This window comes from Gnatocerus cornutus, chromosome 1, assembly GCF_029298725.1.
Source record: "Gnatocerus cornutus isolate USDA-ARS CGAHR chromosome 1, icGnaCorn1.1, whole genome shotgun sequence".
In the NCBI taxonomy this organism is placed as follows: Eukaryota; Metazoa; Arthropoda; class Insecta; order Coleoptera; family Tenebrionidae; genus Gnatocerus; species Gnatocerus cornutus.
Window position 1 is genome coordinate 37216827 of NC_142233.1, and position 27017 is coordinate 37243843.

The 27017-nt window shown below is 34.6% G+C and overlaps 1 protein-coding gene across 1 annotated transcript in view; it reads left to right on the top strand.

Annotated features, from left to right (window-relative positions):
• LOC148182254 (uncharacterized) overlaps positions 1–27017 on the top strand; it is a 116597-nt gene that overhangs the window by 77336 nt on the left and 12244 nt on the right. The window contains exon 6 of the mRNA XM_088029345.1: positions 13684–13950. Coding sequence (XP_087885471.1) covers positions 13684–13866 — 183 coding nt within the window. The 3' untranslated portion in view covers positions 13867–13950. The remainder of the gene's footprint in view (positions 1–13683; positions 13951–27017) is intronic.

The window sequence follows — 27017 nt, forward strand, 5'->3', positions numbered from 1 at the left end:
TTAGCTATGACAATTTGGATTTGTCATTTGAAATTCGAGTAACGATTTACGTCATGATCTCTGATTGGTTCCATCCTGACGAGAGAGACAATACTGCATAAGCGTATCAGCGATAGGAATCAGTGCAATAGGTAGAGACGGAAATAAAAATTCTTGTTGCACATGTTTTGTGTAACGTATGTCCAAATTTCCATATGGTAACCGGATCTATTATTTTCCAAATCTCTGTGTGCAACTGATAATTTTGTCATAAGTAATATAACGAGTGGGCTCGAAATTGTCGGAACTTTTTCCGATAGACGAGTAGTTTTTTCGACGATCAATTGCACGAGTGAGCGAAGCGAACGAGTGCCAATTGTCCGGAGAAACAAACTACTAGTACTGGAGGAAAAATTTCCCACAATTTCGAGCCCCCGAGTTATATTCGTCATGAGAATTCAACGAACTGACAAGCAACTGACAGCTCGCGTGGAATTGTCACTATCGCGTGGTATTTTCGAGTGGTATTTCCGCTGAAAATTTCACTAGTGAAAATTTCCAAAAAAAGTTTGCTCTGATTGGTTTATTTGAAAAAATAAATGTCTCTTATTGGTCGAATCTATGGTGAGTTGAATTCTCACTCTCACTCTTAGTGTAGTAATGTCCTCAAGTCATTAATAGTGTACTGTATTAATTCATGATGTGTCCAACAAGTCGAGGACACTGCTCCTCAACTTTGAAGACATTTACATCTTCCTCCAACTCCACTTCATTTCATTCTAGTGTGAATTAATTTGGGTCCGGCAAATGCAGAGCTTCATACGTCTGTCCAAGCTTTCGTCCATGATTGATGAAAGAAGTCTGTTCGTCGACGATAAGACCAGTTGATGTAATATTCAAAGTGGCTCTTGCATCTCGACAACGGTCTTAACCAAACTTTCCAAAACAAAGTTGAAGATGCCAGAGCGTCGGTCGTTAACTAGAACAGTTTCGAATCGTTCAAACTTTGATGTGTTCTAAATTGAATATTTTAACCTATATGATCACATTCAAATAACCTCAAACTTTTGAGAGAAAAGTTTTTTTTATTATTATTCCAACAAGCATCAATCACTGCAGGGAAAGAGTTGAAGGTTTCATTTTCGAATGTTCGGGCCTGGCGGATTTCCGAAAAATGTTATGCTCTGACACCGGATATTAATTAAAGTCCGTTCAGCGGAGCGATGCATCCCTTCTAACGCCGATATTCAATTAATTCTCATAACCCAACTTTAATTAATCATATTCGCGGCGTCCTGGCTGCTTGCAGGATTGATATAAAAGTGCCCCATGGTGTTAATTAAGAGTTAGTTATGGTCCCGTCGACAGATGCCGCTTGCCAGACGGTGCTGAACGGACGCTTTCAGATTTTAACTTTACCTTCCAGTGGACATTTTATTGTTTTTTCAAGGACCATAAAAATAAATATTTGCCTAATATGAAATTATTCGAACAATTCACCAACATCTTTGTAGGTTTACAATACAGTTTTAATAGCTACCAATTTGTAGTAAGTATTTTAGCTAAGATAAAAGCATTATTAAAATGTAAAATATATAATAACTAAATTAAAATCCTTAATACTGCTACATAAAATGTAAAATATATAATAATAATTATACCAGAGCTCATTACTATCGGTCCACTCATTAAAAAGTTAAGTTGGCAGCAACCCTTAGTAATTTTTTTCGGCAACAATTGGCAGCAAAAGCGTTTGACCTTGACGCAACTGTGGCATGCGTAAAGTCCGTTTTTTTTTTATTAAAAAACCACCAACACCGCACTCTCCCACCACTTTACAACCGGCAACATCGTCGATGGTGACTTTTTGGTGATTAAATCAAATAGGTTAGCTGCCTAATTGACAATTTGATTACACAAAATGGCCTTTCAGACTGTGTCGATCTTTTTACTATTAAATCATTTGATTTGCAATCCAACAGGCTGTAAAAGAAACGTTTTTCACGGAAACACTGCCTAATTTTCAAAAATGTCAAAAATTTGACAACTTTTTTCTCACCAAAAATCTCCCTAGGCAACGTTGCCGGTTGTAATGTAGGGGAAGATTGCGGTGTTGGTGGTTTTAAAAAAAAAACGGACTTTAGAAGCTAATCGTCTTAGGCAAGGTTGCCAAAACTCATTAAATCTATTGAAACATTTCTTTTGCAGAAAATTTTTAATTAATTATATTATTGATTAATACAAATAAACTTTGACAACGTGTTAACCTCAAAAACCGCCACCTTCAATTTTCCCCTAATTTTCACCCTAAAGAATTGAAAGCCAGATTTACACTCAAGAATTTTCGAAAATTTACACAGGAGAGTGGACTGATAGCAATGGGCTGGATACTTTGTCTTCTAAATTCTATTGGCTTAAAAGATAGGTAGAGTTAATCCAAAGTTACCAAATTCTGACAGTAATATCTCCTTTATATCCATGCATGTAAACCTCAATTTTTCTGCAGACAATTTTTTGTAGGCGCAACATTCAAATTGCGGCTATGTGATTTGTCGTTCGCAGAGCGATTTACACAATGCTGATTTTTTAAAACTGCAATTCTTACGGAACGTCAAACAAGAACTGTCACATTTGTCAAATTATCACCCATTTGCGCAAGAGCATCAGTAACCAACTTGTTTTTATCATTTTATTATAACTTGAATGTTTTTCATCATGATATTTTGCGATTAGTAAAAAACTTGAGTTGCAATTGCTTTTTTGTATATTAATAAATTCTTTTGCAAGAAAAATGACGTATAGGCGTATCGCATAAAACTTGCATCAGCGCCCTCACGCGGCGGCTCTAATATTTTTATTAGTAAACATCTCATTAATTACCACCGCAATAATGCATATTATTCTGTTTTGAATATGAAAAGCTACATTTCTTGCGCATATTTTTCATCCAGCACATCAAACTATACTTAACCGATACTCAGCAAATACTTAACTTTAGTAAGTAAACGCGCGCTCATAAATTTGCTAGTTTCATTACCAAATACAAGACTCACATCGTTCCAAAAGCAAATTATGTACAATTCTTTCTATCACATCAATTATTGTGGTTTAGGAATCTATTTGTTGCGGGTGTAAAAAAAGATAAAAAAAAGCCCTTATTCGTGCAAGATGAACTTTTTGTTGTCATACAAACCAGAAAACCGATAAAAGATTTAGTTTTGTACCCAAAACAAAACCACAAATAGTGTCGCTGCCTGGAATTCTTTTAAAAGTAACATTTTTGGATTTCGGAAATAACTTTCGTTTTTTAATAATATGTTTGAAATTTGACCCCAGTGTTGAGTTCTATAGCTCATTGGAAAGCTTATTTATCAAGTTTCATGTCTTTTACTTAAGTATTTTTTTTATAACACCACAGAAACGTTTACAGGAGAGATCTTCTATTTAAAATACTCCACGAACAATGTGAAATTTTTTATGCAAAGTGTACAACAAAAATTTTGCCGGACAATGCAATTTTAGGCCCCGAAAGTAACGCGACAACGCGGGAAACGCTTAACTATGTGGCTTAACATCGATTCCAACAACAATTTTGTTTTTCTTTTGCGCAAACAGACTTTATTGACAAATATCTGTTAACCTTTCATGTCTCTTCACCTTCATTTCGTGTTTACCATTTGACATTGCTGATTACATCGTTCCGACTTTTGTGAGGTTGGCATTTGCCTCCCCGTACGTAATAAAATGAGTATTTTGGCTCGGTAACATTATCAAAGCATTTATGATTTGTAGTGTAAAATGATACCTCTGTTAAAAAATTTAATTAAAACATTCTCTTTAAATTATACACCACCCAACTTCCAGCTTTTGTATTCAATGCCTTTTTGGTTATGCAACGTTGGCATGCTTGGTTGCATCTTGGTGAATACCCTATTAATTAATTTTTCCGTCAGGTGTCGTTAGTGGTGTTCCGTAATTTCATGACGTGCCAATGCATTTGCTTGCAACAAGCGGTGACGCGTTTGCGGTACGTTAATTAACGGTCGCGGTCGGGTTGCTTGGTCGATAATGTAGCCACCCACTTTACCGATAAACAACATACGATATCGCAATAGTGTCGTTGGGGGATTACCGCAGCCATCCTACCGATTGCATTTGCTAATCGTTGATTAATTTTATTCCGTTTTGAAATTTTCAACGACACATTGGGCTTTCATCGATCACAAAGCGCTTAATTGTTGAAAGCTCCGTTTCTTATTTCCTCATTTTGAAAGTGACTTCGTAGCGTAGAGGCTAGGCAATAACTGTCGCGTCTTATTGGATTTACTTGGTATCAATAAAGGGTATACACTGCTGAGATTTATTTTAGACTGACATTATCTTTACTCTTGGTTAAATATATTACTTTTCTTCGTTATTTACACATATTTTGACTCGTTGCAGTGAACATTAAGGCCCAGTCTCAGCTTAAAAATTAATGTTTTGTGGATTGCAATTTATCTCGAGAGGAAGAGAATCCTGGTTAAGTAAGACTCGCAAAGATAACGAAATCTTTTTATGTTTTAAATTACCAAAAGATAATAGAGAGCGGTTCTTGTGAAATGAATAACGGCACAAAGAAAGCAGTGAAATAATTAGAAACTATTTTTGCAAAAAGTAAAACTATAAATTTGATGCACTTTTAATGTTGTGGCTTTTCATAAAGTGTTTACTTGTTATCCAATAAGACTCAGTTGATGGCTGTCTAATGTAACGTGTGATCCACAAAATTTTTATTTAGGGTAGGCTTTGACAAAATTTAAAGTCGAGAAAAAATTTGACAGTAGTTTGACATTTGTCATTTGTCATTTGATTTAATTTCAATTAGTTTTCAATACATTATTGATTCTGGAGAGACGCGATACATTTTCTCTTATTTGCACCTCGTAATGTTACATATTTTAATCAAAAAATTGAGGTTATATCAAAAACAAAATTTCACTCCGACATGACTTCTATGTTTGTCTCTCTTTCTCATGGCCTACCGTAAACAAAAATTTTGTGGCTCACATGATATGATAATACCATATGAGCAAAACAATTTCTGATTAAAAGGAGGCTGTGCTTAAGTTTTTGTTCTAAAAACGTTTGTCGTGTTATCTATTGACACATCTAACAGATTTAAATGGTAAAGTTTACGCGCTTTGTAAATCCCATGTTTAACAAAGACAATGACAAATCAATTTTGAAATGTCAAATTTTAGCGAATTAATCAACGACAAATTCATTTGTTTTTCATGGCCTCCTTTTATATAAAATTTTTTTGCTCATATGGTGTTAATACATAATAACTTATTATCCAGTGGAGGTCAAGTGAAGTACTTACTTTTGTTTTATTATCGATTTGCATAGTTACCGTCAAAATTTTGTAAGTTACCAAATGCCAACAAAAATGTCAGCTAAATGTCAGTTTATAAGTGAGGTTTTATCGTCGGTCGTAGAAAAAGTATAGTCTGTTAACTTGGAATTGGAATGGCTATTTTGCACTCGTGGGCAAATCATCCATCCACTCGTGCTGAATATGAGCCATTCCAAACTCAGACACTTGCAGTCATGGAATTTTGGCCAACGTCAGCGTCTGAAAACTTCGATAATAATGACAATAAAGTATGGTTTATAGCATTTTGACATAAAAAAATCCACCCAAAATTTCATGACGCGAGTATATAACTTTATGGTTTATCTTAGTAAACGTTGCGCCATCTTTTGTCGAAATGCTATAAAAAACGGCCGCAAATAGCTTTTCGGGCTTATTAGACAAACTTCTAGTGTAAACACTACCATTTCGTAACTTCTTGCAACAAATAGCTAAAATAGTTTACACAGTATCAATACTTAAAAGTGACAATCAACTTTTTACGCATTCGTACATCATTTTAACGGACTTGTGTCTAAAATCGTGTCATTTCTAGATTTATAAAATAGTACATAATATAGCGATTTTAATAAATATGTTTTTATTGATAAAAAATACAATTGATACATATATAAAATACATTGATAAAAAGTACAATTTTTGTGAAAAAAAAAAGTGACGCACAACCGGTACTTTTAAATGTATAAATTAAGTACCTTTAAACTTCAAAAAGTGCGAAAATCAATTTTAATAAGTAAAGTTCGGTTGATCCATATCTTCTTTCAGCACTGAAATCGGCGATTTTCGCACCTCGATCTACAAACTGCTATTGCAATGTACTTTTGAATAATAATGTTTAAGAACATTCAAATTTTTTCGACTTATTTTTTCTAAAACTTTTGCAATTTTATTATCAGTTTATTGTTATATTTGATATTTATTTATACATTTCATAATAGAATTATTCTAAGCATTAATAACACAGTCGAACAATTTTAGAAAAATTTTTTGTTACAAGCATTCTGAAAATGGTTTCTAAAAAGTAATTGTTTGCTGAAAAACTATCTAAAGTCATTATGCTTACATCGTCAAAAAAAAGTTATTAATTTTTTATTGTTTTCCGACGAACAAATTATAAAAAATATGTATATTCTATTTTTTACACATAAAAACGCCAAAAGGCACTTAAACAAATGTTCCCCAGATTTATTTTAATAAATGGTTAACTAACTCTTGGATAATGTGTGTATTTGGAGCTCAAATTCACATTGCCGATTTTGAAATAATTCCGCGCGACAGCTGCTTTTCTTAAACGGCAATGTGAATTTTTGCGCTCTTATTAATGCACAATAGTTATTCTTTTAAAATTGCTATACAAATGTGTTGAAAATATCTCAGTTGTCATTTAAGATTCAATCCAAATTGTGTTTAAAATTTGTGGAAAAAATGCTGTTTTTTCAAGTTAGTTTCCAAATTCATAACGTCAAAATTAAAATCAACGTTTACACTAAACTATCAACATCTTATGTCACAAATGTCAACAATCTTTTTGTTTGCTTTAGATTGTAAAATTGTCGCTTTTTCGTTGTTGATTAACGATTTCTAGTATCCAATAAGTAAAACACGCCCGCTTTAATCAAAATTGATCTCCATACGAATGAATGAAGAGACTTTTAAAAATTTGGTGTAAACGTAGTTTGCAATTATTGTTATTTGTGATTTTGAAAACTAACCTAATAAAACAGCGTTTTTTCCTAAAATTTAAACACAATCTGTATAAGATTAAAAATAAAAATAGATATTTTTATCACAGTTATGTCGAAAAGAATTCGAGAGTATTTCCGCAAAAATTCAAAAAATCTTTAAAAATTACACTTCTTAGGCGTCGCGATGTTAAACAAAAATAGTGATGAAAAGCAAATTGTTGCGACAGATTGTGGAGCTTGATCAACCATCAGCTTATGCAAAATTACAAAATTTTATCTTTGAAATTTGAGACGATTTTGGGGGTGACCATAAGTGTTCGACGGATGGCAATAAAAAACTGAATATTTATTTTTTTTGACGACGTAGACATATTATCTTTTTGAGGTGTATTTTAGCACAAAATTACCTTTCCGACCATGGTAACAACGTATATGTAACAAAAGAACTTCTCTACTGTGTAATTAAAGCAAGAATTGTTTACCACTTGAAATTAAACCTAGAAGATGAAGATGTTTAATTTTTTAGAACCAATTTACCTGGTACCAAGCCAATACAAATTGCGTCGGTATAATTTATAAATGTTCTTCAAACTTTAAAATAGACCAGTTCACAAGAACCTACTTAAATTATCTTGATATTCGGTTACGACCAATTAATCTGTCTGACGCATCTAAAGGTTTGTCCTCTTTGGAACGTTACAAATGTGTCTAACGACGGATTAAAACAGTTCTATACAAATGTTGTCAGGTGTGCATCGTAATCGTGTAATACCATTTTTCAATATGGCTTCGTTCTTAGGAAAAATTCAGTCAGAAATTTTACAAACCCTTGGCGAAAGAGTACAGTTGTTACTAATCATGACTTGGTTTAATTTCGAGGTAATTGAAGGGAATTTCATTTGTGCACAATTAACGGCTTTTCCACGGTTCTGAGTAATTCCACAGAATTAACGCGAGACACGCAGCTCATCTCACTTGCCAGAAACTCGTTTTTGCCGTTTTTCTATTGCTTCAATTTATCTGACTTGTTCCAATAATTAGAAAAGACTATATAATTTAAATGGCTGTCTATAACGAGCAAAGCTCAGGAATACGTTAGTGTTTAGGGGGTGGTAGCAAGGTGGGTAGCATTAATTCAATAGGTAGAGAACGTAAACCTCATTAGCGGAGAGACAATTATCGATGCAATCTTGCTCCAGAATCGAGTAAAGCTTACATCTCATCGCCAACAAAAACTGTCATTACAGGAAGTCATCAGAGACCTTATCGCTTGAATTAATACGTGTTTAACATTCACGTGCACGAACATACTCACAATTTGTTCCTTTCCTCTCGGCTTTAGAAGCACGTACCGAAATATGCATGAGAGAGACAGTGGCGTTGCAGCCCCCAGCATTCTGTGTCGCCACTCACATCAAACGATTTTCACAAAGAAAGAAATCCAAATCGTACGGTAAAGTACAAGACCTTTTTTTAATCACACAGTCAATAATTAAGTACGTAAGTATTCATTGAACTTCTTTGGTAAATGTAGTCTCCAAAGGTCTTTTTAGTAGTTGGTAATTATTTTAACAGGGAAAAAGTGCAGCTCGTGAGACTTTAAACACAATTTGCTTTGTCATAAGAAGGAAGTGCATAAACCTAGCAGACTCATTTACATTCTATTTTGCTGCCATCTACAATAAACTTAAATGTCATCTCAAATCTACTAATAGAATTTGTCTTCGCTTCATATAAACTTTAAAACAACTTAAAGCAAGTTTGGTGGAAATTGGGAACTTTTCCTGCAGGAATTTAAACAGTTACTTTGTACTAAAGAAAAATTCATTTGCTAAATTTGTAGATTTATGTACTACTCGGCGATGTTTAATCCATAGTTTGGTTTTAGCAAAAGCTGACTGAAAATCTTAAATTAAAAAATTACAATATACAGGATCCGGCAACACTTGTGTCCACCCCCAAAATCGTCTTTAATTTTAAAGATAAAATTTTGAAAATTTACATACACTCATAGTTGACAAGGCTCTAGAAGCTGACGCAAAAATTTGTTTTTTATCCCTAATAGTTTTGGCGTCGCGATTTAATTTAATTTAATTTTTTCTCAATATAAATGTGTTAAAAATATCTCAGTTGTCATTTTAGATTTAATGCAAATTGTATTCAAAATTTGAGAAAAAAATGTTGTTTTATCAAGTTTGTTTACAATTTCATTACGTTAAAATTGGGAACTACGTTTACACCCAGCTGTCAACATCTTGTGTCACAAATGACATCCCTTGGTTCGCTTTAGATTGTAAGGAAAGTCTTATTACATGGTGAAAATGTCGTTTTGTATGTTAATTAACGATTTCTGGTGTCCATAAAGTGCAACATGCCCGTGTTAATCAAAATTCACCTTCATACGAGTGAATGAAGTGACTTGTGAAATTTTGGTGTAAACGTAGTTTGCCACTGCGTTGTCATAATTTTGAAAACTAATTTGATAAAACAGCGTTTTTTTCGCAAATTTTAAACAGAATTTGCATCAGATTCAAAATAAAAACTCAAACATTTGTATCTCAGTAGGGGAGAGGGGGGCATAGTGGGGAACTTAACAATCAATTAGTCACTCATCCTAAAATAATAGGAATTAACAAAAATTATTTACTAAATATCATAGACTAATGTATTGCCAATGATTTTTGTTGTACTTTTTTTTTGGATTACAATAAAAAACTTACGACGATTACAATAAAAAACTTACGACATCTGAGCATTATTTTGAAAAATGGGATTTGCCCCGCTTTGCCCCGCATATAGGGGTAAAGTGGGGTACCCTATGGGACAATCAAATTTTTGAAGAACTGTGTACTTACTTAGAAAGAGTAACATTTTAAAATTACTTAGTCATCAACGCTTATTGCACATAAATGAGTAGTTTCATCATATTTAGCCACTACATTTGTATGAACTAAATTTAAAAAAAACTTGCTCCTTAACTTCGCGATTTTTTTAACGAAAACACTGAATTTCACATTTTGTTTTATAAAACATATAGGTTTTCACATTTTGTTTTATAAAACACACATAGTCAACTGTCAACTGACAACCAATCAAAACATGCTATTCGACTTTTTTCACTGCGTTTGATTTGAGCAGCAGCAGTGTTGCCCCGCTATGCCCCCCTCTCCCCTAATGTTGAAAAAAAATTTAATTCGCAAATATTTCCGCAAAAACTCAAAAATCGCTAAAAATGATACTTCTTAGGCGTCGCGACGTCAAACAAACCGTGGGGCAAAACAAATTTTTGCGTCAGCTTCAAGAGGTTTTATCTTTAAAATTAAAGACAATTTTGGGGGTGGACGCAAGTGTTGCCGGACCCTGTTATAGCACGGTATCAAATTTAAACTGCTAAAATGTTATGAAGCTCCAAATCGATAATGTTAATATCTGTTATAAAAGCTAAAACGCTATTTACAACCACATAAGTAATGCATTAAGCCGGTAATGGCGTTGTAAAATTTAATCGGATTTTACATTGTTTTCTGGCAGTACACCTTGATCTGAAAATGAGGAAAAAATTAAATGAGTACACAATACTTAAACTGTTTGAACTCGCTTCGAAAATTTGGATGTATGAACTACGAATAGTAGAACTAAAGATACCCAACTCGGTATCCAATACGTGCATTAGAAAAGATTACAAAAGCACCTACGTTATAGATGGCGCTGTCGTCACATTATCGCTAAATTTTTAAACTTTGGGTATTTCCGTAGAATTTCGTACGAAGTCGGATCGAATTTAATTGGTCAGTTTGACAGATCAGACGTGAAAAACTCGTGCTGTTGGTCAGAAAACAAGTGCATGCGCACTATACAGGGTGAACCCGAATAAAGTGCAAAGATTTTAACCCCAATATCAGACAACGCTGTTTGACATAATGACCAAATTTCGCGTTCCGTTACGTCACCGTTTCGAGGAAAACTGTTTAAAGGTTTCTGTAGAAATCTCGGTGCGACACTGATCCAATGCCAATATCACGGAATGTGTTTGGAAGAAAAACGCTAATAAACAAGTGTCAAAAAATGCCTTTATTGGAGTTTCCATCAGTTCAGCAATAACAGTGGCAGAGAAATGTGGGTTTTACAGTGCCAAATTGTTCAAATTTGAATTATTTTTATTCAGATTTCAGATATTCAGATTAGCTTATAACCATTATTTATAAAATTTAAGAAAGTACATAAATTCTGAAACAAACCAAAAATTAGTTGAAAATATCTTGTATTTTCAATTAAAAATTGGCCTAAATTAAAAAACCGTAAACACCTGTTGCCCACATTATTTGTCAATTGTCCGTCGAGGTGTTAAGAATGGATATTCTGCTGTGTTTAGAAATTAACATTACATTTATTGAAATTTTTAAAAAATAAAGATAAAGACAAATAATTATCACCTAAACTGTCCTAAAACCATTTAAAATCATAATGATTATCCTTAAAGCTTGAATAAAAGTTTGAATAAAAGAAAAATCTTGTTTCAGGCAAATTTCGGATTTTGTGTATTTATGAAAAAGCTTCAGTTGTAAACTATCCCTTCGGCTACAAAATTGATTTATGGTATTCACCTTACCCGCACTTACCTAGTATACCTACCAGACAGACCTCTCTGGTACAGAGAAAAGAGATATCATTGCCATACAAGGATAGCATGTTTCGAATATGAAATTTTCGAAACATGATTTCTCGAAAACTATTAACTTTAAAAAAATCTGTTTGTCGACATTATGTAAAATTAGTAAAAGTCATTAAAGAATCATTTTACAAAAATTATATATAGCATTCAACATAGTGCACGGTGAACAGATTCATATGCAAAAAACAGAAAGCAATTTACTCAAATAGTTTTCGAGTAATCGTGTTTGGAAAAATACATGGAATTTGCCCTATACTGAAATTTGTTCGAGATTCCCTTAATTGTATTTTAAAGAACAAGTTATTGAAAATTGGTCATAATAATTAATAAAAATCTAGTCAACGACGTCCTTCAATACAAGGTGTTTATAAATGTTTTAGCATCAAGGGTGGCTCTGGAATTCCTGTCGAGCACTATTTTGCCGCTTTGTTTTCATAGTGAATTTAACTATCTTGAAAATTATTTATAATGTTACTTAGGTCAACGACGTTTCAGTTACGGTTTTGTGTTCAAATTTTTGATTTTCAGGTTTCAAACCACAACTAGAACAGTTTTCTTCTCAAAACTTACTTTGCTCTATGATTGAGGCTAACTACAAATGTCAGCTGAAAAATCTAAACCCACATTTGTGATGAGCGCCTTTCTCTGTCATTTCATACCCACCCTTGTTGTTAGAAACATTTATAAACACCCTGTATAACATTCAATAACATGGTTACTTAAATATTGGATATCTAATACTGACGGCACCAATTTTAGGGATTTAGTATACTTTGTTTCGGAGAGAAAAATTCGGTATTCATTATGCCAAAGTATTAATTTTTATTGGTTTTTACTATAAAACAAACATTAAATATGATTTACTTATCCAATAACTCAAATTTTATAATAAATAAACGTATTTAACCGGCACAAGCAAAATATTCAAATTAACACAAAAGACTTTCGTGTTGTTATTTTCGCCATATTGACAAACTGACACGTGCGGGGGAATTTATGCCCAGACATCTTGTCAAACCGCAGCCAATGTCGTAGCTGTAACTAATGGCCCGCTTTTCCAAACTGAGTTTGGATGGTATCCAATATTAGGCAACCATCCAATGTTCTGTGGTTTAGGCTGCAAATGCCCACCCAAGGTCACAAATTTTAAAAATTTTATCGTGTAATTTGTTCCTGTTGCAAATGTTGTAATGATAGTGTTGTTTTGGGGTCCAAAAGTCGGTCGTGTAAGTTGTAATGCGTCACAATTAAATTTGTTTGTTACCATTTTTAAACTTCAATCGCATATGAGGAAAATTGCACTTCACTTGGAACATGTTTAAGGACTCGCACTAGTTTATTACATAACTTTGATGTACAGCACAGCAATGTCAAAATTGACAAATGTCAAATTTTGGGGGATCATGATGCCAACCATGTTTTCTTAAAATTTCGAAAATTGATTCATCAATATTTCAACCTTACACAAAAACAATATGTACTGTCAAAGTGGACACTTGCAACTAAACCGACTAAATTTAATTTATGGATTGTTAGCATTTTTATATTTTGGTTCCGTTCTGCATTTTTGATCGAAACGCCAAATTTTTTAACACGGCCCGAGTGACAAACAAAATCGAAAATATTCCAATTTAACAGAATGTCTGGCACAAGCTATAGCCAAATTCCGTTTAGATTCTAAAAGTGTAATTTTAAATTTTTCATCATTAGATTTAGAATTCTTTTCTTATATTTAACAGGAATCACAGCCTCCGTAGAGCCGTGCATTTCGGTTTTGTTTTAATCATAGTTTAATTATCTTCCGGTAAGAAATAGAATGGTGAAATGAATGCAATAAGCGTCTTCGTCTGCTGAGAACAATTAAATCGAAAGATAAATCGAGCAAAAAACGTGATCGTTGCATGTAATTAAACTATCAAATTCCATTTCAGGTTTACAAGTTGGCGGAGGAATCCCAAATGGAAGAAAAATCGTACAGGCGATATTTTATTATGCAGGACCAGAACGATTACAATCTGCCAAAGGGGGAGGTCTTCGTTCGCCTCCATCCTCTTCCACCTCACTACATAGAACGGCAACGACAAGGTCTAACAACTTGTAACGGAAGTTCTTGAGTTGACGCGTCTCGACGCCTAAATTCCGCTCGAACGCTCTAGCCATCTGAACAGTGATGTTGACATAAGCCCATGGATGGATTGGTGAGTCCCATTTCGTCAATTTTTAGCTTATTGCCATTGTACGTTCTTGTTAGTCACGTGTCAAAATGTTTAGACGCCGCCGTTTATATTTATCGGATGCAATCGCGGAATTGACAAAGTGTCACCTGATATCGACAGCGAGATGGAGCAACGGCCCGTTTGCTTCATTTCGCCGCCGCCAACAGATTCCAGGAGCTTTACGGTGGTCGTGATCTACTGCCGGCTCACAATTCTTCCACGAAACTAAATCTTTCCGGGTTCGCAATGGAAATTTTACTACTGATGTTGTCTTGGAAGAACAATTGGTTCCGGAATTTGCCGGAGTGCCAAGGGTTGAAGCTGGCAGAGGCGGCTCGTGATCTTTATTCCTTTGACAAGACTTTTCTAACGAGATTGGATACAATGTATTGTTGACATGTCACATTATTTCGCACAAATAGTCGACCTAAACATATTTAAGTACAATTGAGAGAAGGAAATATCGTGACTAATTGCTAAGTGGACAAAACCTGCAAAAGTATTGATGAAAGTTTTGGTCTAAAAGGCACAATAATTAACTAACTGCCATGAAAAAAGTAACCGTTTTGAGACTATATATTTTATGTTATTTTTCCATGGTTATATGGAGCTAGTGAACGGCGAATTACTTCCGTGAAGCAGCGGAAACTTGAATATTGAACTTAAACTTATCAAAGAAGTTTATCCAATTAAATTACGCGCCTAGCACAGGATAAACCGTAACAATAGAAGGAGCGGTTGTAAGAGTAAGCCGGCGTTCAATTTTAAATAATGTACGTGCGCCATCAAGTAACAAGATGAAGTTTTTGCCAAAAGCTTTTAGTAAATGATTACTTATTTAAAGTAAACCAAGTTGACAAAGTTTGGAATAAACAGCAAAGTAAATAATAAATGTGGGTAAAAAGCTACCGATGCAAGCTTGAGAACACATAAAATTAATATCAATAAAGCACAGATGTTGGGAAATTGAATCGGGGAAAGCAGTGGCCCGCCAAACGAACTCGAAAGAAATGATGAATCTGCGTTCACATTTCATTACCGAGCCGAAGTAATTTTTGGCTTCTGGATATCACCACTTATAACCTAATAAAAAACCGACAAACCCCTCAATCGGTTGTGTTGTTGGATCACGCTTAGATGGTCAAAAAATTGCGCTTGCCGAGGTCGTAATCGAGCGAATACCGCAGTTTGCTGCAGGACCAATAAGAAAAAGACTTTCATTTTGATTTATGTTGTAATAAAGTTGTATATTTGCCATTACAGTGATTACAGCGGGCTAATTAACTGCAGACTTAATTTGCCCAACAGTGAATCAGGTGCGGGAAAACCAGTCTTAATGGAAAAGGAGAAGTTTTCCTATTAATTTCCCTCAAAAATCTTATCTTTTTTGAGGATCCGCGCTTGAGTGGATAACGCGTTTTATTCCAGGTGTTGATATTTCGACGTTTAACTTGAAATAAAACCACCCCCAAACCGTTCTTTATCACGCTTAGGTAGTTACCAAGCTGAAATGGAGTGTATGCCACAGAACCAATCGTGAAAAAAGACTATGATTTATGTAACCACGTCGTAAGCGACGTTTCTTTAAAATTTTTTTGCTGTTTGCTGCTGAAAGTGGAGACGAATTATCCCTGAAAGGTTTAAGAGCTATTCCTGGGCCAGTTATAGCTTCCCATCTAGGTTAATTTTGTTAGTTAACTTTGGGCCATTTTTCGCGCAAATGCGGTCGTTGGACGCAGTCCCTGATTAATCCCTAGGGAATTATCCGTTGTTAGCTGATTGTTTTCGCCTTGTCCAAAAGCAAACTCGAACTCTGCAAACGAACGAAACAGATCGCTGCGAGTCCAAGCGGAAAGGCCGATCGCCAATTGCACAGAAAAATGTTTATGGACGATGGCAGCTTACAAGATTATCCCAACATCATTGCCTAGTACCTAAGCCGTAATTCGTTTAGGTTACTTTAAGTTTGGGTTTGCATATAGAACGGCTGTAGCTACTTATCTCGACAGATCGAAATTCCTTTTTTGTGATGTTGATAGGATGAATCCTGCACTCGAATGAGGTAATTACCACCGTTTTACACATCCCTTCTAGAGTTGTGTCCACCAGAAATGAGACATTCCAGTTTCATATAGAGTTTTTGGCAGATTGCCCAACTCTTGAGTTGTAGAAATGCAAATCTTGAGGTTTTAGACCGAAAATTACTTCCGGTCAGTTTATTTGATACTCAAATGGTATTTTCGTCAAGAAGTGTGTAATTCAAGTAAGTGGGGAAGTTATATAATGAATATTATTATTTCGTGAGTCACTGAGTCCCCCAGTGCTTCTACGGGTACTTCAAACGGCGAGAAAGCTGCGTACCGATGATTCATTTCGGCTAATTTTTTCTACAATAAAGCTTTAAAGTCGGAAGTTACTTGGAGAGGAAGCGGGTCTCGAACTGCTCCCGCAAGCTTGACTTATTTTTGTTCAAATCGCGGTGATGCAGATGTTGTTTTATTTACATAATTATATTTTTTGGAATCGCGGTCAAACGTAGTTTTAAACACTTCGTTGATTTTCACAAACGGACTTATTTCAACAATTTAACTAAATGTTAAAGTGATGCAAACGCTCATAAGAGTTAAAGTGTAACTAATAAACTCTAGCGAAAGCTAACATTGAGCATTTTGTATTTGAAGTAAGGAGTAAATTCTCCCAGGTTCATCAAGAGAATTGTTTTGTGTTTTTTATTCTTTTGAAACTGCTTTTATTTGGGTACTAAAATTACAATAAACCGCTGAAAATATCTATGCAATATAATAATACTTAACCCGGCGCATCCTCCATTTTAGAAGTTTAAATTTAATATATGTACATGCATATTATAGAGAGATAAAATAAAAACTCGTCCTCCTCAGTTGGCTTTGAAATTTCAAGTCATGTCTATGATTGAAGAAACAGTCTTTTGTTTCTGTCAAGTAATTTGACGTTGTCAAATTGGAAATTTTGTGAAAACGATTTTGAGAACGCTGTCATGTTTAATTCGTATTGCAAAAAGTTCTCTTATGAAAAACTAACCACAACACGTACTTTTGTTTTCCACTATTTGCATTTCAAGCCAGTTTTCATCTTATAACCTCAAAATTGGCAGCTGTCAAAGTGGCAATTAAGGACACGCTGTGGAATTCCAAAGGTAACTGAGGATGAGTTTTTATTTGATCTCTTGATACATTGTTTGTGGTAAAAACTGCTTTTCAATAAAACAGTTTTTACAAACTGGACAAAATACTGTTTATAACATATTGCTCTTAACAAATATGTAAAATTTTAGTCAGTTATTATACAAGCGTATTAAATGAATGAAATTATTTGCAGTAGGTACAAACGTGAACGAGTTTTCAATTTATTTTTTAATTTTCGCGTACAATTTTAAGAAGGGAGTTGCAGCTAAAGTCCGTTTTTTTATTAAAAAACCACGCATCACCGCACTTTCCCACCACTTTACAACCGGCAACGTCGTCGATGGTGACTTTTTGGTGATAAAATCAAATAGGTTAGCTGCCTAATTGACAATTTGATTACACAAAACGGCCTTTCAGGCTGGGCCGAGTCTTTTCACTATTAAATCCTTTGATTTGCAATTCAACAGGCTGTAAAAGAAACGTTTTTAACGGAAACACTGCCTAATTTTCAGAAATGTAAAAAAATTGACAACTATTTTCTCACCAAAAATCTCCCTAGGCAACGTTGCCGGTTGTAATGCAGGGGAAGATTGCGGTGTTGGTGGTTTTTTAAAAAAAGAACGGACTTTAGAAATTAAATAAAAAAAATACAAGGTGTTTATAAATGTTTCTAACATCAGGAGTTGCTATGAAATGTCAAAGAAATTGGCCGCTCATTACAAATGTGGGTTACGATTTTTCAACTGACATTTGCAGTTAACCTCCTCCAACATGGAGAAAAGTAAGTTTTGAGAAATAAACTGTTCTGGTTGTGGTTTAAAACCTGAAAATCAAAAACTTGGACACAAAATTCCAACTGAAACGTCATTGACGTAAGTAATTTACAATTTGACTACACATAACGGCCTTTTTTCAGTATTAATCCTTTGATTTTCAATCCAACCGACTGTAAAAGAGACGTTTTTAACGGAAAAACTGCGTAATTTTCAGAAATGTCACAAATTTGTCATTTGTTTTCTCACCAGGCAATCTGCCTAGGCGACGTTGCCGGTTGTAAAGTAGGGGAAGATTGCGGTGTTGGTAGATGGTTTATGGTATAGCATATCCGGTGAGAGATTGGGAGATTTTGACAGTTGACATATAGGTTGGCAGCAAATTATGCAACAAAATACACTAAAAATATTAAATTCCTACGCAAATTGGGTTGACAGTAAGTGGGATTCTTTTGTTATTTTAAATTTCGCGGGTCTGGTACACTTTCTATCGAGTAGATTTAGTGATTTTTCTGTCATTTAATCTCTCACTGTACGAGCTGTATATACTCAACTGTTTATTAGCCAGGGAAATTATGTTAAAAAAACGAACTGTTAACAGTACATGACACAGTTCAACTATATTCTGTTTGTTAAATGTCACAACTTCTTTTTCATTCTGGAATTTTTCACTTGAGTTATATGAAGATCACACAGTTATGATCTCACAAAGAAAAGTAGCACAAACCAATTCAGACAATAAAGACTTCACAATTATATTTGTTAAATAAGCTATTATTGTAGTAATAAGACTGTTTTACTATCATTCTTCTTTCATGCATCTGCAATACATATTTTCAAGGTATTCATAAAATAAGTATCTAGCGATCAAATAAATACTCATCGTAAGTTATTCTCTTATTATACCAATTTTTCATAAGAGAACTTTTCGCAATTTAAACATAAAGGGCTTCTGAAGATCAGCCATTGAAATTTTCACAAAATTCTCAGTTTGACAATGTCAAATTACTTGGCAGAAACAAGAGACTGTTTTTTTAATCATATACAGGGTGTCCCGAAAGTGACGCACCACCGTGAAACTGTATCATCGGACAATGCCATAGATCACCGGAAAAATGTTAAAAAAAATCCATGTCTTCAATTTTTCGAGATACGATGGGTTGAAGAGGCAAAGTTTGATGCGAAAATTAACGATTTCTGTGCAATAATTTTACGTTCAAATAAATTTGTTACCCAAAGAACATTTTGCGCAAAGGCATGGTGCAAAAAAAATCGGAAAAATCTTGTAAGAAATGCCTAAAAACTGTTAAGAAAATTTTTGAATTAACAATCTCGATCAGTGTGGCATCGTTCACGTGAAACCATAGTTACAATACTCGTTCATGAGCCGACCTGACTAACGCCAACAATACAACAGCAACGTTACTATGGCTTTGACTACTGGAAATTTAAATTATAGGGGGGTACACTTCTGCAATGTTGCCATTTTCCTAATTTTCTTTTACTCCTTCTGCGAAAACAGAGAGTCTGGAATTTTTTTTAACATTTTTTTGGTACTCTGGAGGACCACCCAATTACCCCCTTTTAAGGTGGTGCGTCACTTTTGGGACACCCTGTATAGTCCGTTTTTTTTTAAACCACCAACAAACACCGTAATCTTCCTCTACTTTACAACTGGCAACGTTGTCTAGGGAGATTTTTGGTGAGAAAACAAATGGCAAATTAGTGACATTTCTGAAAATTAAACGTCTCTTTGACCGCCTGTTGGATTGCAAATCAAAGTATTAAATAGTGAAAAGTGTCTGCACAGCCTGAAAGGCCGTTTTGTGTAATCAAATTGTCAATTAGATAACTAACCTGTTCGATTTTATCACCAAAAAGTCACTATAGACGACGTTGCCGGTTGTAAAGTGGTGGGAGAGTGCGGTGTTGATGGCTTTTTTTTTTTAGACGGACTTTATAAGACTTGAAATTTCAAAGCCAGCTGAGAATGAGGTTTTCTGATCGCACGATATGTACTTAGCTTTGATTTAATACATTTTTTCGATGAAAAGTGCACAATCTATTGAACTCTCTTTTAACTGTTCTACTTGACGGTTCTAAGTGCTAGTGGCACAGTGGCTAAATTTTTTTTCTGAATGACTTCAAATGCAAAACCAAAGGCAACATCATTATATAAAGAGTCTTTTTGAAATATAATGTGGCGAAGTATGTATAGTAGATTAGCGAAGTTGGCTAACATTCATTTTGACGTTGTCGAGTAGAGTAGGTATAAACTGGCAGAGAATGCCATTGAAAATGAATTCTTGTTAAGCCAAGTGTCAGTTGATGATGGCGAAACAAGAGCATAAAAGTTGATGAATGATGTGCGTATGTACGAGTATGAGAGAGTAGAAACTCTGGGATCTTGCTGAGACAATAATCAATTGGGTTTAAATAGATTGAATGAGCGAGTTCTCGTCGGAGATGGAGGTTAAAGGTCGCGTACCACAGCCGCTCTGTTGTAGTACACATTAATTGTGTGAATTATTGAATAAATTAACAGTTCAATTCGTTTCGGACAAAGCGGAACTCTCCATCCAAACTTGGTATTTATCGTGCAACTTTGGCTTTTCACGCTCGTCCGGTCAACAAGTTTCCGCGCTTTGCCAGATAAATGGATTTGAATAATCCGATTGAGTGTCGGCGCTGTTGATGTTGTTGTTGTATACAACACGTAACTTGTTTACTTGCAAAGAGGTCTGTCATTCTCTCTATTTCCAAATAACTCGCAGGTTATCACATAAACCTCAGAGATCAAAGACGAAGCAACTGTGTCGTAGTCGATTGCTTTTCGATCGCACCTGATCTCCAAGATAATCGTGTTAAGATCCCGAAAACTGGGAGACGAGAAAAAATTACCAATGGCGAGGATTATCGTCGGCTTACTTTCTCTTCGTCCGCTCATTCGACAGACCAACAATGTCATGTTTAGATTCGATTTGTTGGACGGATATTGCCGTTCGTTATCCTGATTACAGCGCGTTCAATCAATGTGTGTCGGCTGCACTGCATGTTTTACTCTTCCGATTTCCGACACACACCCCCAAATACGGACAAATATTTGAATGTTGCCGGCTGTTGTCTTTATTGCAATCGATTCAACGATTCTACATACGAATACCTCCTATGAACTTTGATTCAAAACACTATATAGAGCTGAGGGGACCTTCTCTGCCCTTTCTTCAACCTTCTTATTTACAAACATTACGTTTGTTTTATGTGTATGTTCTACAGATTAGTTGCTTTTTTCAATCATTGCTTAATGAATGAATGAAACATACAGTATGTCCCCGGATTGAGTTCACAAGAGGGAAAAAAGTTTATTTTCCATTTTACAAAAAAATGACAAAGAAATAACATTTTTTTGCCATTAAAATCTGCCATTATAATTTCAAAATTATTAGTTTGTACTCTTAAAATTATTTTTTTCATTATTTTTATTTATTAAATATTGTAATCGTATTTAAATAATAGCAGGCTATGGATTCACAATATCAAACAGTGCGTTAAAGATTAAAAGAAAATTTACCCAATAATGTGTAAGTATTAAAAAATTGGAAAAGAAATGCAATGGCATCCTTAACAATAATTGAGAAAATTCGAAACAGTCTTAAAGAATTACGAGTTAGAATTGAACTATGTGCTAAAACAGGTAATGGGTCAATCAAATAGTAGCAATTGGTTTGAGTTAAGGAATAAATTTCATTCCTTTGACATTTTTTGCAAAATTTAAAATTAAAAAGTTCTTTGTTATTTTTTGTTTTTTTTCGATTTTAAGAACACAGCTTCATAATATTAAAGTTTTAATTAAAGATTTATTTATTTTAAATTAAGCAACAAATATTATTTCTTTGTCATTTTTTTGTAAAATCAAAAATAACGTTTTTTTTCCCTCTTGTGAACTCAATCCGGGGACATTCTGTATATACAGGGTGTCCCAGAACTCGCGCCCCAGAGAGAAAGGGCTTATGGAGCCAACAATTCTGAACCAAAATTTTGAAACCATATTTTTTTAACTCAAAAATTAACCGAGATAAGACAAAAAAACTGTAGCCAATCCCGAAGCTGAGCAGAATTTGAAAATTGGTAACTATGGACACATACTATCATCCATTGGTCAGTTAAACATTAGACTCTCGTTGCCTAGGAAATTGGGATCGCCATTTACTCCACTTCTCGAATAAGCTTTCGGAATTGGTTGTTAACTTTTAGCCAATCCGGAAGCTAAATAGAATTTGAAAATCGGTAACTATGGACACATACTATCGTCCATTGGTCAGACTCTCGTTGCCTTGGAAATTGCGTTGGCCTTTTACTTCACATCTAGAATAAGCTTTCGGGATTGGTTGTTAAATTTTTATCATTTCTCGAATACCATTAAACTTAAGCAATTTTTGTTTTAAAATTTACCATCTGTATTGCTGTCGGCACCCTTCCTTGCTCTCTGGGTCATGAGTTCTGGCACATCCTGTATAATATATGAATTTGTATTGAACAATAACTTGTAAGTATTGTCTGTTTTAGCTTCTTTTGAACGAGTAATGATAATTTACTCCATTTTCATCGAACAAATTTACAGTTTTTTTTTTAAACCATTAACACCGCAATTTTTACAACCGGCAACGTCGCCTAGAGAGACTCTACTGGTGAAAAAAAGCCAAATTAGTGACATTTCTGAAAATGAGGCGTTTTTCCGTTAAAAACGTCTCTTTTAGAGTCTTTTGCAAATTAAATGATTAATAGAGGAGCTAATTTTCAAAACTCCATAAATTCAATTTTGACTGACTTTGAGTTTGATGTGAAAATGGGATTATCTGGGGTAAATCTAACTATGTGTATTTTTTATTCAGTAAAAAACCTCTTACTAAAACATTGTGTTACCATCTTATGCCCAAATAGTTGAAGTAAATTTGAAGAAAGTTGCACAAATAAATTATCGCTTTTTCTAATCCCTTGTAAAAATTTATAAAATTGATTTACATATTGAGTTTTAAAAAATAACTTCTTAATAGTGAAAAGACATGGCACAGCCTGAAAGACTGTTATGTGTAATCAAATTGTCAATTAGACAACTAATCTATTTCATTTTATAACCAGAAAATTACCATTGACGGTGGGAGAATGCGGTGTTGATGGTTTAAAAAAAAACGGACTTTAGGTTCACTAGCGTTAAGTGTTTTTAGGACCACCGAATGTATTAACAACGATTTTGAGATTTTCAGCTCTGTGAGTTTAATCTTACAAACTGTAGATTTAGCAACATTGTATACTTGTGCACTTACACTAAAACTTAAAAATTTTGCAAGTCTACTGTATTAAGGTATTATGGTCGAGATAGACATTTTCCTAGGATTTTGATTCTCTTCAAAGCTGTGCTAGCAATATGCTAAAATTATTATAAATCGATGTATCGTACAATTTGTAAGAAAATGTTAGGTTCAATTTACCAAAAATAAGGCTTTGAAAAGCTTAATTTTTTCGACTATAATTAAAAAAGTTGCAAAGAAATTAATACCTAAAGAATATAATACATAGATATTGAGAAAGTAAATTATAATTTACAAAATTCATTTTAACGGCTTGGCTTTTTCAAAAAAACAAAAAATATGCAAAAGGAGGAGCGCAAACGACTTTTCTGTAAATTTTGGCTGTGTGCACATTATTTATAGTTTTGAAAAAACTGCGTTAAAACTGAATTTTGTAAGTCGAGTGTGCATTCTTAATGTCACGATTCTCCCTAAAAGTTTTCAAATTATAACCATGAAAACTAAACTTCTGAAAGCCACTTTTTCCTCAACTTTACGGTAAATTTTGGGATGTTGCTATTGGACCTCTGGCAACATTTATGCTAAGTTTAATCACAATCCTAAGAAAACGATAGTCTCGAGTCTACTACCTTAAAGCCACGAATGCCATGAGGAGACTTTTTAAATGTGTAGGTTACCATCTTTTATCTACGATTATTCTGCTTTTTTTTTCAACAATTGCTAATAGCAGTAATCGCAACGTATTTTAAGACTTTTTTAATACACGTTGCTGACAACCACATATTATTGGTAGTGTCTAAAAAAGTCTTGAAGACAACACGTGTTTTATAGTTTAAAAATCTATTAAATATGTGACTTGGATTTTTGACTTGTGGATTGTTGAAGTCATCAACGGTATAATTATATTTGACAGTTGATTTTACGAATCTAGCAAAAACAACAGTTTTTGCACAGTTCACAAAACTTTTACTTTTTAAACGATCGTAGAAAAAAAAGCTTTAAGCAACCCTGAAGTATTTATTGTTTCTAAACCACAAACAAAGTGTGTTCCATATTTTTTTATTTTGGTTCTTCAAGAGCATAATTAAAGCATTGTTATTCAAATTTGCAATAATTCGTGTCGTTTTAATTACGCTATTCTGTTAAGACACTGGTTTGTAATAGATGTTATAAAATAAGAAACTTTTACATTTTTACGGGTTTACATAGGCAGTTTTCTGTTCAGAAAATGTAATGAGAATTTGATTTGACGAGCTAAGCTGTGAATTTCTTAAACTAGAGTAAATTTAAAATTATAACACTTGGATTCTCACTTCTGACAGTTTCTTCCCCTCTCTCCATAATTAGCGCAAGCAGCATCCAATTGCTCTTGCCAATAAATTGAGGTGGAATTGGAATTTCAATTTCTTCAAGATTTTTAGAAAGTCAGTGATAGGTCTCCCCTATAATTGGAGGCACGTTTTTCAACGCACGGCTTAGAAAAACCAATTGGACGTAATTGGTGCGAAGACTCCGGTTGAGTAATAAATTCCGGGCGCATCCCTCGTCTAAAGTTCGATATTAAACTGCTAATAATCTGTTAATAGTTCTAGCTGGGAGTGCGCGCAAAGTCTCAGGTTAAGCTCATGTCCGAAAATAACGAGAAAACTTTCCGAAATGAATCGTTTATAAATCAAACGACCCAAATGCTTTGGAGCTAAAGCGACGACAGGAATTATTCAGTGGCCCAAGCTACGCCAATCGATTGTTCGGTGTATACAGGTGCAGATGGCGTCATGTTGATTAATAATAATGATGATAAAAGCGGCAGCAATTTGCTGATACAAACTTGGAAAATTATATAGCGTCCAGAATGATACACATCGTTTTTTCTAAATTTGGTGGGAACGTCAGAATGATAAAAGATTTAGATGGTTGCAAGAAGGCCACATCTGACAAGAAATGTCAAGACTGACGCTTTGCCACTTTAGAGGAGGAAATGCAATTTACTGGACATGGTTATGTGTATATTTGCATTCAAGGGATGCAGTGTTGAGAAAAGCAAATTTCAGCTTTGGTTGGTTCCTTTACAAACTTATCACAAAGTGTCAGAGCTTTCAGTATATTTGCAACTGGGGTTTAGATTATAAGAGAAAAAATAGTAAAGACTTATGTTTTTACTAATGCCAGCTCGGCCTTTGAGATTGATATTCTTGGACACTGTTTAAAGCTTGTGGCTGGGGGGTCACTAATGATAAGCACTTAAACGCTTGATAACAGAATTTATTGTAGTCAGAACTTTTCAGTATTTTTCAAATTAAAATATTAACAATTGACTAACGTCGCTAACAAAAACATCGTTTTCCAAGACGAGATGATCTTGCCGCTACATCACCCCCTCTTCAGTGAGAGCGTCGAACGATACAATAGCGCAGTATCTGTCTGGAAAACTGACTCGTCGACCACTTCTGGTAGTCGAATGTGAAGTTGTACTTGAAGATGGTTGAGGAAGGACCGTTGGTTGAATTTGTGGTATCTCTCGATCTGATGACTGAATTTCACTATCAACATAAGCTGGTTTGAGTCGGTCGATTGAAATTATTTCTCTCTTCCCATTTATCATTAAGGTAAAGAACTTTTCTCCAGTTGAGAGAACACGATATGGGCCCTTGAACGGATGCTGTAAAGGTTTCTTGACCAAATCAACTCTGACGAATACATATTGGGACTTGTGCAGGTCCTTGGGTATGTATACTTTAGAGCTACCATGCCATGAAGTACTCGTACATCTGATTTGCTGCATTCTTGACTTTAGTTGTTTCCCAAATTCGTTTGGTGTTTGTGTTGTTATCGGCATAGAGTCCACAAGATCATATGGGAGACGGAGTGTAGTCCGATAAACCATTTCTGACGGTGTAACTTGTAGATCTTCTTTAATTTCATTGCGAAGGCCTAATAAAACAAGTGGCAATGCTTCAGACCACTCTGCATTATGGCATTTTAAAGCATCCTTCAACCTTCTGTGAAATCGTTCGACCAGACAGACCATTGCTTCTTGGGTGGTACGCAGTAGTTCTAATTCTTCTAAAACCAGTGATTTCACTAAGGCATGCAAAAAGTTGAGATTCGAACTGTGTTCCACGATCAGTGGTAATTCTTTCTGGTACACCAAATCTGCATATCCAATTATAAAGTATTGCTTCCGCACATGATTCTGCAGTGATGTCTGGAATTGGAACGGCTTCTGGCCACCTTGTAAATCGGTCTATTACTGTTAACAGGTATTGTTTCCCTCTTGAGCTTGGTAAAGGTCCCACTATGTCCACATGAATGTGTGAAAATCTGGCATCAGGATTGGAAAAAGTGCTTAAAGGAGCTCGTGTGTGCCTAGTTACTTTTGATTGTTGGCATAGTAAACATGATTGAGCCCACTGACGAGTGTCCTTCTTCATGTTTGGCCAGAAATACTTTTTTGTGATAAGGTTCACAGTTGCTTTTATACCAGGATGAGATAGGTTGTGGCAGTTGTTAAACACTTCTCTTCTAAATTTCTGAGGAACATACAATCGATGTCCATTAGAGATTTCATACCAAAGGTACGTTGTTGATTGAGGAACTTGTTCGTGATGAAACTTGAATTTGTCGTTTTGCTGTAAATCTTGTAATTCTGGATCCCTGGTTTGTTCTTCAGCTAACTTTGTGATGTCAGTGGCTTCTTTAATTACTGCGAAAACTCTTGACAATGTGTCTGCCGGAATGTTTTCTGAACCTTTGATGTATCGTATATCTGTGCTGTACTGGGAGATTAGGTCTAGTTGACGGCA